A 14,698-nucleotide genomic window follows, 5' to 3' on the forward strand; every position below is an offset into this window, starting at 1 on the left:
ATGTAAGTTGTCTGTACCTACTTACCTGTTTCTACAGATAATCTGTTTCTACTTGATTCAACTGCTCACTTATCCTGAGATGTTTTGGAAATCGAACTTACTCTGCTATTTACTGACTGAGGCTCGGTATTAAAGAGTTAGAACTTCTAAATCTAGCCATGTAACTAAGCCAAAATCATCATTTTATGATTTCAGTTGATATTTTGGAATTTCCCTCAGCTAGTATTTTTAAATATATGTTTAATTTCCCAACAATAGTCTTAGTCATTATTTTAGTTTTCCCAATGGACTAATTTTCCTTTAAATTTATTCCTGTGTGCAGTTTTCATTTCCTGTTTGCTTTTGGCCCAGATTGGCTCATCGTGATTCACCTCTGAACCATTCTGCCAAGAACCAGAAGTGGTATTTTGGGAACTGTTACTTCTGATGACGCAGTACAACTGACGGTTAAAGTTGTGCGGAGGTGTGTCGAGAATGAAGGTAACCAAATCTAGCCAATCTGGTCAACCCCTTCCTACCTATTGGTCAAAGCTATTTCAGGTCCAGCGTTGCGGGGGGCGCCCTGTAAACATTTCTTCTGATTAATTTCTTTTCTTTGGTTTTATAAATACTACTGGAATGTTATTAAAACTGTTTCGAATCTCCGGTAAAAATATATATCTAATGGCTCACTAAAATATTTAAGGTAACAGAAATTCCTGATTTCTTTGAATTTCTGTCGGATTTTTTTTTTCAATTGAAAAAACATACTTTGTGACTTGTGAGCTTCTTAAATACTAAAAAATCCAAAATACTAAAAAGGAAATATGTAAAATTTATTTAAAAATATTTATATGTATTTTAATTTATATTTTATCATTATTAAAAGATACATTATGATTTGTTAGAGGATTTATTTTTTTTTTTTTTTGCCATTTAAATCTTTTTCTTTTTTCATTTTTTTTTCTGATTTTCATTTAAAATTGTAAAAATGTTTATAAACATAATTTTCTATTACAAGGAGAAGATGGTCGGGGGTGCAGTCAAAATAAAAACATATAAGTTGATGTAACTTATTTAATCGTGCCAACGTTTCGGCTAGAATTTCTAGCCTTCATCAGGGCTAAGAAGAGAACAAGATAACAACCAATGAATACAGAAAATAAAAAATAAAATATAAACATTTTTATATATCTTATAAGTTTATATAAAGAATATAAACTTTTTCCCTATCTTTATTTTACCTCCCCCCCCCCTTCATTTCTCAATTTCCCTCACTCACGTTATTAGTTATGTTCACCTTATATTATTATTGTTGTTTTCAAAAATTTTTTTTCCTATTCATTTCTTTTGTTATCTTTATATATTACTATGATTACATATATTTTCTTTCTCTCAATTTTCTTTTTCTTTCTATAATTTTAATTTTTAAATTATTAATAACTAATATATTCATATTTCTTTGCATTATATAACTTCATTTTTATTTTATTATGTTATTTTAACTACTCATTCAATTATTTTCTGTATTCATTGGTTGTTATCTTGTTCTGTTCTTAGCCCTGATGAAGGCTAGAAATTCTGGCCGAAACGTTGGCACGATTAAATAAGTTATTTCAACTTATTTGTGTTTTATTTTGACCGCAACCCCCAACCATCTTCTCCCCGTATAAGTCATCCACGGTCAACTATCTCTCATAATTATAATTTCCTTTTCTTGATAATTATCGTAGGGTTCATTTTTTGTTTTATTTTCATTTTCAATTTTATAGTATTAGTAGTTAGTTATTCTATGATTTATAATATGTTAGATGATTTTATTTTATGTGTTTCTTTTTTATTTATTTTCTTTTTTTACATTTTATACAGACTATTATTGAACGTTTTTGATTTTCATTTAAACTTCATCTTCTTATATAAACATTATTGAATTTTTCTATCTGTTCTTATTGTCCTTTTTTAAAATTTATTTATTACATTCTATTTTATTTTAAGCCATTCAATGCCCGTTTTATGTAAGACTTGTTCTAGAATAAATAATGTATATTATTATTTTTAAAATTCAGTGCTGATTAAATAAGAAATTAGTTTTTAGTGGCTTCGTCCCAATGCAGAATCATGGAATCAGCAGATCGTGTTTTATATTCCAAAAAAAAAAAAAAAAAAAAATAGGTTAGTGATAATAAATAAATCAATTTTAAAAATAATATTGATTCGTTGTAGTGTTGTGGTTGTGGTTAGCCAATCAATTTAACAGATGCTATAAGGACCAATTTCAAACTGTGAAATGAAGATTTTTAATTTTTTTAATATTTATTTATTGCTATTTACAACTGTACATTATAATACATTTAGTAAATTAAATGAGTATTTAAATATTTTTTTAGATTTTATACTTTAATCTAAGTTATAGTTAGTACAACTTATTGTGAAATTACCATATGCCTTATCAATCGCTTATCGTTTGTTTATATTTTATTTTTTTAATCACTGACCGGCACCGTATCTGGTTGACAGAAAACAGTTTTGTTTCATTATTATTTTTAAATTAGAAACTTTTAATCAAATTCAAAATATATTTTTTATAACCGTATTCATATCATACATGATATAAATGATGGGTTATATACATGAATGCTTACTTAATTCCGATCGTCTCCATGTGGATTGGGAATTTTGCTTTATGGATTGGTGTAATAAACTTGAGGTTGTAAATTATGAATGGTAAATTAGTCTATAACCAAAGGATGAATAGATTTGTATGGATTTTTTAATATGAAAAGTTTAATTTAACATCCTTTTAATTTTAACCTGTACTACTAGGATAGTGGAGGGGAGAGCTCGGGTGGTTCCGGCATAACTCGTACTCGACGAGCCGACACTCCCCACCCGAAACCCCCAGTCGTCGCCCGACCAGGCCAGTGAGTAGGTATGTGTCACTCTGTAACTGTCTGTCATGTCGCTATGTGAAATAGCATCGCGCTCTACGGATCATGTTATCATTTGTCAATCCATTATCGATATACATGTATTTATTTACCGTCCGTGTTCTGTGATCAGTGAGAAATAAAATGTGCGCTTTGGAGGTGACATAGTTGTTTTGTTTTATAGTTTGTTTTGTTCGAAATTGAATTTTGGTCGTGGATCGTATATCCGACCACTCGGCAGGCCCGATGATATTCAGTGCTGTCATGTGGGTCGGAAGGACTTACATTGAAGGACTTATGACTAGTTTTTATAGATTTTTAGCAAGATTTTCTGGTGAGTTATCATATCTTTATATTTATTCATTATAAGTATTTGTATTTATAAGTTGTATTAATTTTTTAGTATTTTAAGATTTTATAATATAATTCTCATTATTACAAAAAATGGTCGTGTGCTTTCCATACACGATTTTCTTCAGCTGACTTGTCAAAGTATTGTAAAATATATGTCAACTCGTTCTGATAACGACAAAGAGAATTAATCTATTTAATATTAATCAAAATAACTTGTTATTTATATTTAATTTTTATACTCGATTAATAACACTGATAACTATGAATCTAAAATTATATTACCCTATTTTAACTTTTTAATTAGTTTATTTCTCATTTGCCAACTTTATTTTAAATTTGACTATTAATTTTCTTGTCTGTTTTATGTAAGAAATTTGTTAAATCCTTTGGACTAACCATATAATAAATTTAATGTGTATATCAACAAATAATAAATATTTTTTATCATTAGCTAATTTCAAAGATAGGAGTTGACACCAGTAATCAGTTTTAAAAAAAAAAAAATCTTTTTCTTCTATTTTTAAAACATATTGTGTTTCATTTTTTGCACATTTATGTATATATAATGTATGTATATCATTTATTAAATAATAACTGAAATATAATAAATACTTTTTCCTGGTCTCTTAATATTTCTTATCTGAAATAATCATTAAAAGGTACAGTTTTAATTTATTATTTTTCTAGCTGGACAGGCGTTGAAAAATTTATAAATTACCTCCCCCCCCCTCCCCCACCAATAGTAAAGTTCCACCCGTCTTTGATGTCAGTATTTCTTGCTAAAATATGCGGTAATTCTTTTGATGTCAGAGCATTTAAATGTTTCGGTCTTCAGAGAAACAAACAGAACGTCACCTTCCTTTTGTACTCATACATTTATTTTTATTATTATATTGATTTTATATTATTATTATTAATAATAAATAAAACTAGATCAATTCTCATTCTATTAATTTTATCTAAATTAGTAATTAATTTTAAAATTAGAAGAATGTTTTTATTAATGAATGATAGTATAACTTTCATTATAATAAAGGTAAAATAATAATAATTAATAAAGGTAGGTTTATGTGAATGAATGGGTAAAATTTCATTTATTTTAAAATGTTTGGTGAGGTCATCTGGAGCATGACGATCATTCAACACGTGGCCCCATAACGGGTATTAATATTCTATGTTACTTGTAGTTTTATTTTACCTGTACTTTTTTTGTTTATGTATATATTTATTTAAAAAAATCAAATTAAATTCATTGATAGATATAAAAACTATAGTCTCTCAATAGGTCCATATTAACAGCCGTTCAATTTTTCTTGACTATATATTTTTTTTCTCAATATTTATAGGATTTTTTTTCCATAATCTCATGGGAAAAATCCCTGAAGTTTCCCGCAAAATGTAACCATGATTTCCTTGATTGATGTTAGTCGTAAAATATTGCAGTTTATTTTTAAAATCACTTCAATTTATGTTTATACATGTCTCATATTTCGTAAAAATAATTTAAAACAATTATCTTTCATTCATATGAATAATATAAAAGTGCTTATGGGTTTTTGTTTTAAATTTTTATTTTATCGGACTTAAACGTCTGATAATAGTTGATAAAAAAAAATAGTTGTTTTGTACCACTGCGGTAAAATGGAATGTATGTTAGGAAGAATTTTTAAATATGTATTCTTCTATTATTTTTATTTTTTCTAAGAAGAAAGAATTCCCTAAAAGGATTGGTAATTTTAATGGTTTATTTTTAGAAATATTATTTTCGCTAGTCTATTAAATTGTTCCTCTAGTAGCAGTAAGTTATTCAGTATTTAATATTTAATTATCGTTATCAGTAATAATTCAATATCACATTTTTCTTAATAAATAAAATAGTAAGAAATTAGGATAATTATTATAATAAGCAGTTTGCCTTTAACACTCCCTTCTCTGAATTTTATCAAAACTCAAGTACTTAATTCGGACCTTCAACAATCCTCCCATCTACGTTTCGGTTGACCATCTGGAATTTCAATCCTGATTATCCTATTAATGATCAGTTCTTTATCCGTTCTTACAAATATACATTACCATTTTATTTGTCGTGATTATTAAACCTTAATTATTAGTTGATTCGGCATCGTGTACCCGTCTAAATTTTCCTGTTGAATCATCCTCCTTCGTAAAACTTAATTTTACAACATTTGTTGTGACACTTGTAAACTTTATTGAACGTCACTTGAACTTCAGCAAGCCTGTGGGACCAACTGCAATGTTGATTTGTGAGTCCATTTGTTTTAGCTGGAAAAGTTAAAAAAGTTTTATCGACCATCAGTCACCCATTGGAGGCCTCCCCCTACTCAGTAATGAGAACTTGTTCCAGTATTAAGATCATATAAATTACATTAAAATGAAAAGCCAAAGAAATGATGAAAATTAAAAATTGTATTTGTTCTAATAATTCAATTAATTTATTTGATAAATCAGTACACCAAACGTTGTAAACTTTTTTGGATTACACTTTTCTATGATGAGCTTAAAAAAAAATAAATAAATAAATTTTAAGTTTAATTCTGTTAAAAATGATTCTACCTTGTTTATTTTTTTTTTCTTCCTCTGGAATGTTGATTAAAATTTAATGTAACAGTTTTACAAAAACGTCAAATCTGCGGAGTATATAAAAGTATTTAAACTATCTTACATATCAACTGAATTTAATTATTTGAATTTAAAAGTATGCGATCCATAACTATATTTTTACGTTATACTACCCTGAGGTTTAAATTAAGTATATATTTATACCTTTTTAGCTAATTAACTTAATACTGTACTATTTAATATACTTCTATATATATGACAACTTCTGATTAATTATATACCAATATATAAATTTTAATTTTTAATGTGATATCTATACCAAACTTATTATTGTAAAATAAATATATAATATGTATGTATAAATAAATATGTGAGTTATTAATAATTGTAATTCACTCATTTTACCCCCTTAATTAAATATTCTCTAAAAAATTTTACGTTTCAGAAAATGGTATCTAGTCCAAAGATTTTATTGTTATATTAAAACTCAATTTTGCTAGCTCTTAATTAAAGTATAATTCGTAATGGTGTATAATTAAGTTTTATTAAATAAATCAACCAGCTGGATATAATTCAATGTCTGATTTATTTAATTTTTCTCTCTCCTAAAATCAAAGAATATAAAATTTGTAGGTATGGGTATACATACAAAAGCTTTATGGTGTTTACGTTATATTAGAATTAAGCTATTTGAAAAGATACCTTTTCAACAATCTAATAAATGGTAGCAAAATTAAATTAATAAAAATAAATTTTAAAAAAAGGATAAGTATGATCGTTCTCTCTAAGACATGGGCAGTTGTTTTAAATCATTTTAACATTATTTAATGCAATAATTTTCTATTTTCGCTAATTAATATTTATACTAAATACAATCCTATTATTATATTTTTTTTAAACTCCAAAAAATTGTGTTCTTGTTACTGAAATTGCTGCCTTTTAGAGCAAGGCCAAAACAATAGAACGTATACGCTTTGGAATGTGTCTATTTGTAATACTTTTTCAAATATTTCTTGTATATTCTTGTAAGTACATAAATGCTATTATATTATAATGTCATAGATGATATAGGAAGAGTTTTTATGCATATAATAATGACTTTCTCTTTAATTATACACTACTTAATTTTTTTATTATGTTATTTACTTTAACGGTATGATTGATTTTGGTTTTTATTTATTTGGTTTCATAGTGTATTTCTTAGATAGGCTTCGTTCTTGTGAATATTTATTTATATTTAGACTATATTTCTCCAAGTTAAAGTTGATTGTCTACCTATTCGAACCAGTCCATTTTTTAAAGTTCCGAATACTTTTTTTTTTTTACTCGTATCTTCTAGTCTCTTGTAAAATAACCAAATAAAGGCAGAAATATGACTCAGTGTTCTAATCTTAGGTGTAATGAGTGACACATTATTACAAATAGTGTCGCAACTACACCTCACTTTGGCACTATACTGGTACAAGTAAAAGCAAAAGACGTTCGGAGAAAATTCTCTTTCGAACTTTCGAGTGCCGGGATTCCCAAAGGTCCAAAAATAAACCTTTCAGTATTTGAAACTGTGACACATCGTAACTAGATCTCATTTCTTTCACGAAAGAAAACTTAGTAAGGTTTTCAAAAATTATACATTCTAAGTCAAAAAGTACGTTTTTATTTTGTATATATAAATATGAACGCTGTAGCTTCCTATATCTATATAATATGAATATTTCAAAACTTAATTTGAAATATTTACGGTAATTTTTTCATTTAAAATTGTTATTTATTTATTTATTTTTAAAATAAATTGGACCTTCACCTATTGAGTATTTCGAAGGAATTTATTGACGTGTTATCTTCAAGCACTTCAAATAGTTTTATAATTTCGTATAACACCCGGAAGGCTTAAGGAATATTTCTAAAATGAAACATATGTAAAATATTTCTTTAATTTTCCATTATCGAATAATTATATATGTATATCTAGCGGTTGAGCATGATCTTGCACAAATCACCTCCATGCACAACCGTTATTCAAATAGTACTTCCATACGAATTACCCTGAACTGACCAAATTTTAATTTTCATTATTTTTTTTTATTTTATTTTTCATAATTTATTTATATTAATAACGGATATTTTCATTAAAAATGTACTTTTAACTTATTTAAATTAATTTATTTTCAAAATTGTTTTATATATTATTGACAATAGGTATAAAGAAAACAATAAACTTATTTCATTTGCAATACCTTGCAAATTAATATTATTTTTTATTTAAAATAATATTTGCTTTAAAAATATTTGATTTTTATCAAATATTTGAATTTATCTAGAAATTAAAGTATCTTAATTTTCAAAAATAAATTTAATTAAAAAGAATTATATTTTTGGTGGAATAGAATTTCTATATCGTCCTTGCTTAACCACAATGACGTCCCATAAAATTTTCATGTTCTGATTTTTATTTTAACATGGTTTTCTATTCTTATATAGACGTATGTGACGTCACTACTTAAAAATACAAATATTTTATACCTATATATTGTGTTTTTTTTTTCTACAAAAAATGTGTAAGCTTCCTTACCAAACATTTTTTTTATATTTTCAATAATTTTAAACCAGTTTTATTTAACATATTTTAAATATTTCACTATTTTAATTTTTTTTTTTAGTTTCACATGTTTCAGTCCTTATTTTTTATTGTATTTTCACATATTTTTAAATGTTTCAACTTTTTATTTGTTTCTATATTTTCTTTATTTTTTTTACATATTCCCTTTTTTCACTTCGTCGGTATCAACCTATTTTGCGTCAATTGTTAACAATTTTTTTTTAGGCGAATCTTGAGAGAAGAATGTAAAGAGCCATTAAAATTAAACGTCATTTCTTTCTTTTTTTAAAACCTTCTTTTAACAAATAAAAAATATGTATATCATTGTATACGTATTTGGACAAAAATTGTGTAAAACACGTAATTGTTTATATATTTTTTCTTTTTCATTCCATAAAAATCACTAGTCATAACTACGATATTTGGACATTAGGAGTTGAAGGTATTGATTGCTCATTTTATTGTTTGAAGTTTTTGTTATCCAATTCTTATATACTACGCTACATATATAAACATATATTCTAGATTAGATACCTGGCTCGGCGTGTCGAAATGTAACTAGGTAACAAGTGGTTGGCAGTGATAGGGATCAGTTGCCTCAATTAGAGGGGCAGTGCCACCATAATCTGCTTGTGAAAGTCCTAGTGCCAGTGCCTTTCAGATCTATCTCTAAGATAATGGAGCAGAGACCAACCTTCCTGTTAGCAATTGCTCATTGGTCAGACTCGTCAACTTCTGGCGGAAACGGCTTGTTTAGGGGAAGTTTTCAGTTTTTATTGGCGTCGAGTGACCGGACAGGAGTGACGAGAATATATCCAACTTGTCAAGATGTTTAATACATTTAGTCCCTGTTACATTAAATGTAGTGTGAAATTGATTTTATAGCCATTTAGGAAAAATGTGTATTATTGCTTTTAATTTTTATTGTATTTTGATTTAAATTAAATCATTATTAGATTAAATTATTTTTGCTATTAGCTACTCATTATTTGTTTATTAGTAGATATTAATAATAATATTTAAATGAACCACTTTTTTACTTCCATTTACGTTCCATTAATTCCCTTGCGTAACCTTTGGCTGTAGCTAGACTATGCCTCCGGCGCGGACCTATATCAACACCTTATAATGCCAAAAGGCAATCAAAAGGAAGAATACTCAGTAAAAGTATATATTATACATTTCATGTAATATATATATTTATGATGTACTAATTTTATTTTAATGAAGGGTACGAAAAAAAAATTATTTTCGCTTTACCAGTAGGTAAAGCGAGGTTAGTGCAAATTCGGATATTAATGAATAAATAGATATTTTTTTTAAATTTATTTTTTTGTGAGAGCTTCCATTTATTGTAATTATACGTAAATCCATCCTATTTACAAATTGCCACGGTAGCTCTACCAACAAAATAAATTTGCGAAACAATAAATTAATTCCTTATATAATTATAGACTTTATATTAAGGGAAAGTATTGCCTTCGTAAAAATCGTAAAAAAATTCGACTCTCTATTATTTCAAATTATTTTCACCTTTGAAAAATCAATATTATGTTGGAATACAAATACTTATAGAAAAAAGTATATTTTGATATTAAGTTGTAGAAGGTATTGAAAAAAGACTAAAAACGTATAAACAATTTTAATTTGTACTTAAACGTTTTCGTGGTACCTTGGTTTGTCAACCTTTTCACTCTCAAGACAATACGTCGTGAATTAGTGAACTTTGAATTGTTCGAATTGTAACTGTGAAAAAACGATCGCTTGAACGCCACTGGAACGCCTTGCCCCATTTTTCAACTCTCGCCCCTAAATAAAAAAAATGCAAAAACTCGTATTTTTGATCCTTAAGGCCGCCTTATTAAGAGATTTCAAGGCAATTTTTTTTTTAAATACATTTTTGTTAGTGAAAGGATTTAGACAATATTCCTAAAACCATGACAACACAAGAAAATAGTACTTTTTTTAAAAATCTATAAATGAAAATATTACAGATGAATCAATTCCATCGTGTTAATAATAATAATATTAATAAATAGTGTTAATAATACTAGCTCGTTTTAAAATAATAATATCTTTATAATATTGCTATTTTAAAACGAGCTAGTATTTATTGGAAGAAGATGGTTGACAGTATGAAGTAGATTATAGGAGGATAATCCGAGTGGTGGTCAATAAATGTATTAAAATAGTAATAATAATAATAATAATAATAATAAAGGCCTAACGAACCCGAAGGTTCGATGCCGATACCACCAATCCTTCTCTACAAACATCCTGGAACGCCCCTACAAACCTAATTCTACTAAATCAGTTCTAACGCAAATATTATACACAGTCAATCAGCGATCTTCCAAAACAAAAAATTATTTTATTTTTTATTATTATATTATTTTTTTATTATATTTTTTTTTTACTTATTTTCGTATTTTCTCTGTATATTTATTTTAATGTTTTGTCAATTCTTACAATGTTTGTATCTTGTTTTTCATTTAGTCCTGACGAAGCCCTGCAAAGTTGGTTAAAACGTTGGTTAACAATAAATAGTTATTTCAACTCAACTATTTAGGTTGTTGGGAAAGCTCTGAGATGCTTATTCAATTGAATTTTTAAAATTTATTTTTATCAGAAACTACATAAAATTTGTTTAATGGATATGTTCAAAAACAAAAGATTCAACAATATCGGATTATGTAGCTCAGACTAAATTTGATCAATACCTAATCCATGTTGCGTTGAGTCACAAAAGAATGGACGCACGTGCAGACATAAAACAATTTTTTTTCCCCCGGGTTAATATTCCGTTGTTTAGGCATACCGTTTATTTTTATTTAAAAAAAAAAAATTAAATACTCTATACGTACAAGAAATAATACTTTACTTACCTATCAAAGGAGACCGGGAGAGTAATCACTATGTTGTGATCAACAACCCAAATTTTTCCATGAATAAACGAACTCATGGCTTTGTATCCATTGCTTTATATATTGAAGATGCAGATGTACTACGTTAGATTGGACGGTTACTTTTGGAAGATAATCCCCGAACTGACCCAATTCCTTCTTGAAGAGCTACAGGCTGTGGGATCAGCTAGCAACAGGCAGGCTTGTAGAGTTGTAGAGCTGCTGTGAAGTGGTTTCGGCCTCATTGTGTTTACCCTACCGTTCTCTATTTCTTCTGTTCCAAATGGGGTTGGCGCGTATTGTGTATTCGTCAACAATCCCTTTTCATCTCGAGTCCTATAACTTTCGGCACGACGTCAAAGAGGTACGTTATAGATGTCAACTTAATCGGTATGTCTAAACCGCTGATCGCTTTAAGGATGCTCTGACGTCGAGTTGATCCGAGAAGGCAGCTGATCCCATGACTCTTTTTAACTCAAGCTCTTTATACAACGGCCCTTTATCCAATAATTATTGGTTACTCACTATCATTGTTTGAATTTAAATTATATGTATGGTTTTTATTATGTGTATTTCATTTTTATTATGTGTGTTTCATTGAGCTATCGTAGGGAATTTTACCGTTTTTTTCGTACCCTTCATTAAAATAGAATTAGTATCATACATACATACAATATATATATATCATACATACATAATACATGAAATGTATTATATATACTTTTACTGACTCTTCTCCCTTAGATTGCCTTGTGGCTTTCTAAGGCGGTGATTTGAGTCCAGCTAAGGTGGTATAGTCTACCTATAGCCAAAGGCTACGCCATGGAATTACCGCTCCTCTTTTTTTCGTACTCTCCATTGAAAATAAGGAATACTTAAGTACATCGATGGCGCCGTGTGCGGAAACTATAATGAGCGGGGAGGGTCCGCTTTGCTGGTTGTGATAGTATTAGGTTTAGACTGCAGAGCCCAAATCTCGTCCCATGGTAAGAACATTTACCAAGGGGACATCTCCCAGGTGGTGGTGGAGAGGCGATTTCCCGGTACAGCGGGTTGGTGCAGGCCTTCAACCTCTCAAAACATTTGATGTGTCTCCGGCCAATGTACTCCGGCACAGAGAGCAGCTGGAGCTCATCGTGGATGACAGTGTTTCTGGCCCTCTGTAACGCTGTTCCTCTTACTATCTTCCGAAGGACAGAGTTCTGGAAGCTCTGCAGTCTGTTGAACGTGGTTCTATACATGTGTTTGAGCAGGGGCGCACCGTAGAGCAGCGTCGGTCTAATCTGGAGCTTGAGCCTGAGCGAGAGCTGTGGAGATTTTAGCAGATGATACAGTCGATAGTCTTCTGACGGGCGAGCTTCAGTCTCTCACGAACATGGCTAGAAAATGTGATATGGCGATCGAGTGTGACTCCCAGATAGAGCTGGGAGGCGGAGATCCGTTGGACGACCTCTTCAATCCTGAAGTGAGTAGGCAGTGGTTTCTTACCTTTTTGGTATGAACTACCATGGATTACCGCTCTTTTTTTTTTTTTCATACCCTCCTGTAATGATTTTACTGGGTATTTGGTACGTACATATAGGAGGTATGCTATATGTATAGCTGGGTGTTAGGGATACCTTGGATTACCGCTCGATATATAATCTCCAATTTAAAAACTTTTAGACGAACAGTTAAAGCGGGAATCGAATGAAAGAATACTCTCAAGTAATTGTGTCAAACACGGAAGGTTCGGTCGTTTCTCGTATTTTTAAATTGAGTTGTTCAATACTTTATTTTGTTGTTCAAAAATAAATGCTTTGCCTGAAAAACTAATTGGCTTTGGAACATTAATTTTTTTTCTAGTAAAGAATTCTTTTTTAAGTAAACATAAAAGGAATAATATTAAGAGAAAATTTTCTCACTTTGATAATAGATTTATTGAAAATTATCGAACTTCCTATCTTTACTAATTGCTGGAAAGCTTGATTCGTAGATATCTGTATTTATTTTTTTAAAAGAAATTTGATTCAGTTTAAATACAGTTTTTTTTTTCAATAGTTGCCAATTTTTATTTATTTTTTTATTTCGAAAGGTCTAAAGATATACCATTTAAAATATCTTCGCGTAGGAAAGTCGAATTCTTTTTCGGGAAGAATTTATTTTTAAAATATAGCAGGCAGTATAGCCAGAACAAAGGTTACGTCTAAGTTGACGCACGGTGGTTCTGAATCCTTTGTTCCATTACCAACGGGCAATGTCACCCGCTTCAAGTTTTGTTCAGTCAATCATCGTTGATAGAGCACGATCAACAGTTGTTGAATTATTTCGTTTTATCGTCTATTCTATTACGACCAAGTACTCCATTAAATTTTGTCTCAAAAAATGGCAATTTCGCAATCGTAATGTTTTAAATTCCGATCCTTTGACGAATAACTCGCTTCGCTAGTGATAAGGATCGTAAAATAATATCAGCTATTCTTGAACTTTTAAGAGGTTTTCAAATTCTTAATTTTATTATTAAATATCTCACTAACAGATACTTGGGTTCGATTCTACTGCGCAAGATTTTTCGGGGATGACTAAATTTACTTGAATAAAGAAGTTTTCATCAGACTTCCCAAGTATCAAAAATTAAAAAACAAGAAGGAATAGAGAAATTTTAACCTTCTTTAAATTTGCTGTAAAAGAAAAAAAAATGTTAGCCTCTTTACCTAATTTCTAATAAATAATTATTATAAATGAATAGCAGTAACCATAACATATATTTTTCAAATAAAAATAAAAATGAATTGTACAACGAACAAAATGGAGTGAAAGGTAGAACATACTTCATTTATTGAAATAACCAGTAGTGCGATTTTTATGAAAAATATACATATTCTTTTCTGGGGCTACTGCATTTTTATGTTTAAAAAAACTCTGGTCGGTCTCCTAACCTTGAATCGATACAGATACCTTATTATATATCGATACAGAAGCCTTTTCAATTAGATTTCTTTTCTTCACATGCGCTTTCCCTGGAGAAATGCATGACTGTTAAAAGAGTGACTTATTGAAATGGTCATTGCCTTGTTCATGACATCATAAATGGCGTTGCCGAGTGGTTCGTTCTGTTGGAAAGTTTTTCTTTCTTTCTTTTTTTTCTCTTTAAGGGAAATATTTATCGTCAGTTTATGGTAATGCTAGTAGTTCCCAAGATAATCTAGGCACAATAGCTGTGCTATTAAATAGTTTTGGTGTAGAAATCAAGATTGTCGCTCCTTGAATGGAATTATAATTTAATGTAGAATATATATACCTTGACCAATTAAAGATTAGTGATAATTAATATTTTTTTAAATACAAAATTGCAAGTAGGCAATGGCATTTAAAAGTTA

The 14,698-nt window shown here is 28.9% G+C and overlaps 2 protein-coding genes across 3 annotated transcripts in view; both read left to right on the forward strand.

The window, feature by feature from the left end:
* Positions 1–458, forward strand: part of LOC106678866 (UBX domain-containing protein 6) — a 99,742-nt gene extending 99,284 nt beyond the window's left edge. The window contains exon 4 of the transcript XR_010843239.1: positions 323–458. The gene's annotated coding sequence lies outside the window, so the exon portion shown is untranslated. The remainder of the gene's footprint in view (positions 1–322) is intronic.
* Positions 459–2,876: 2,418 nt separating this feature from the next.
* Positions 2,877–14,698, forward strand: part of LOC106678867 (protein spitz) — a 108,118-nt gene continuing 96,296 nt past the window's right edge. Inside the window, exon 1 of one of the 2 annotated variants that reach the window (XM_067046747.1) lies at positions 2,877–3,240. In XM_067046747.1, coding sequence (XP_066902848.1) covers positions 3,153–3,240 — 88 coding nt within the window. In that variant the 5' untranslated portion in view covers positions 2,877–3,152. The remainder of the gene's footprint in view (positions 3,241–14,698) is intronic. The other variant, XM_067046748.1, reaches the window with a different exon arrangement.

The sequence above is a fragment of the Halyomorpha halys genome, unplaced genomic scaffold (assembly GCF_000696795.3).
Source record: "Halyomorpha halys isolate HHAL.00 unplaced genomic scaffold, Hhal_1.1 Scaffold164.1, whole genome shotgun sequence".
Taxonomy (NCBI): domain Eukaryota; kingdom Metazoa; phylum Arthropoda; class Insecta; order Hemiptera; family Pentatomidae; genus Halyomorpha; species Halyomorpha halys.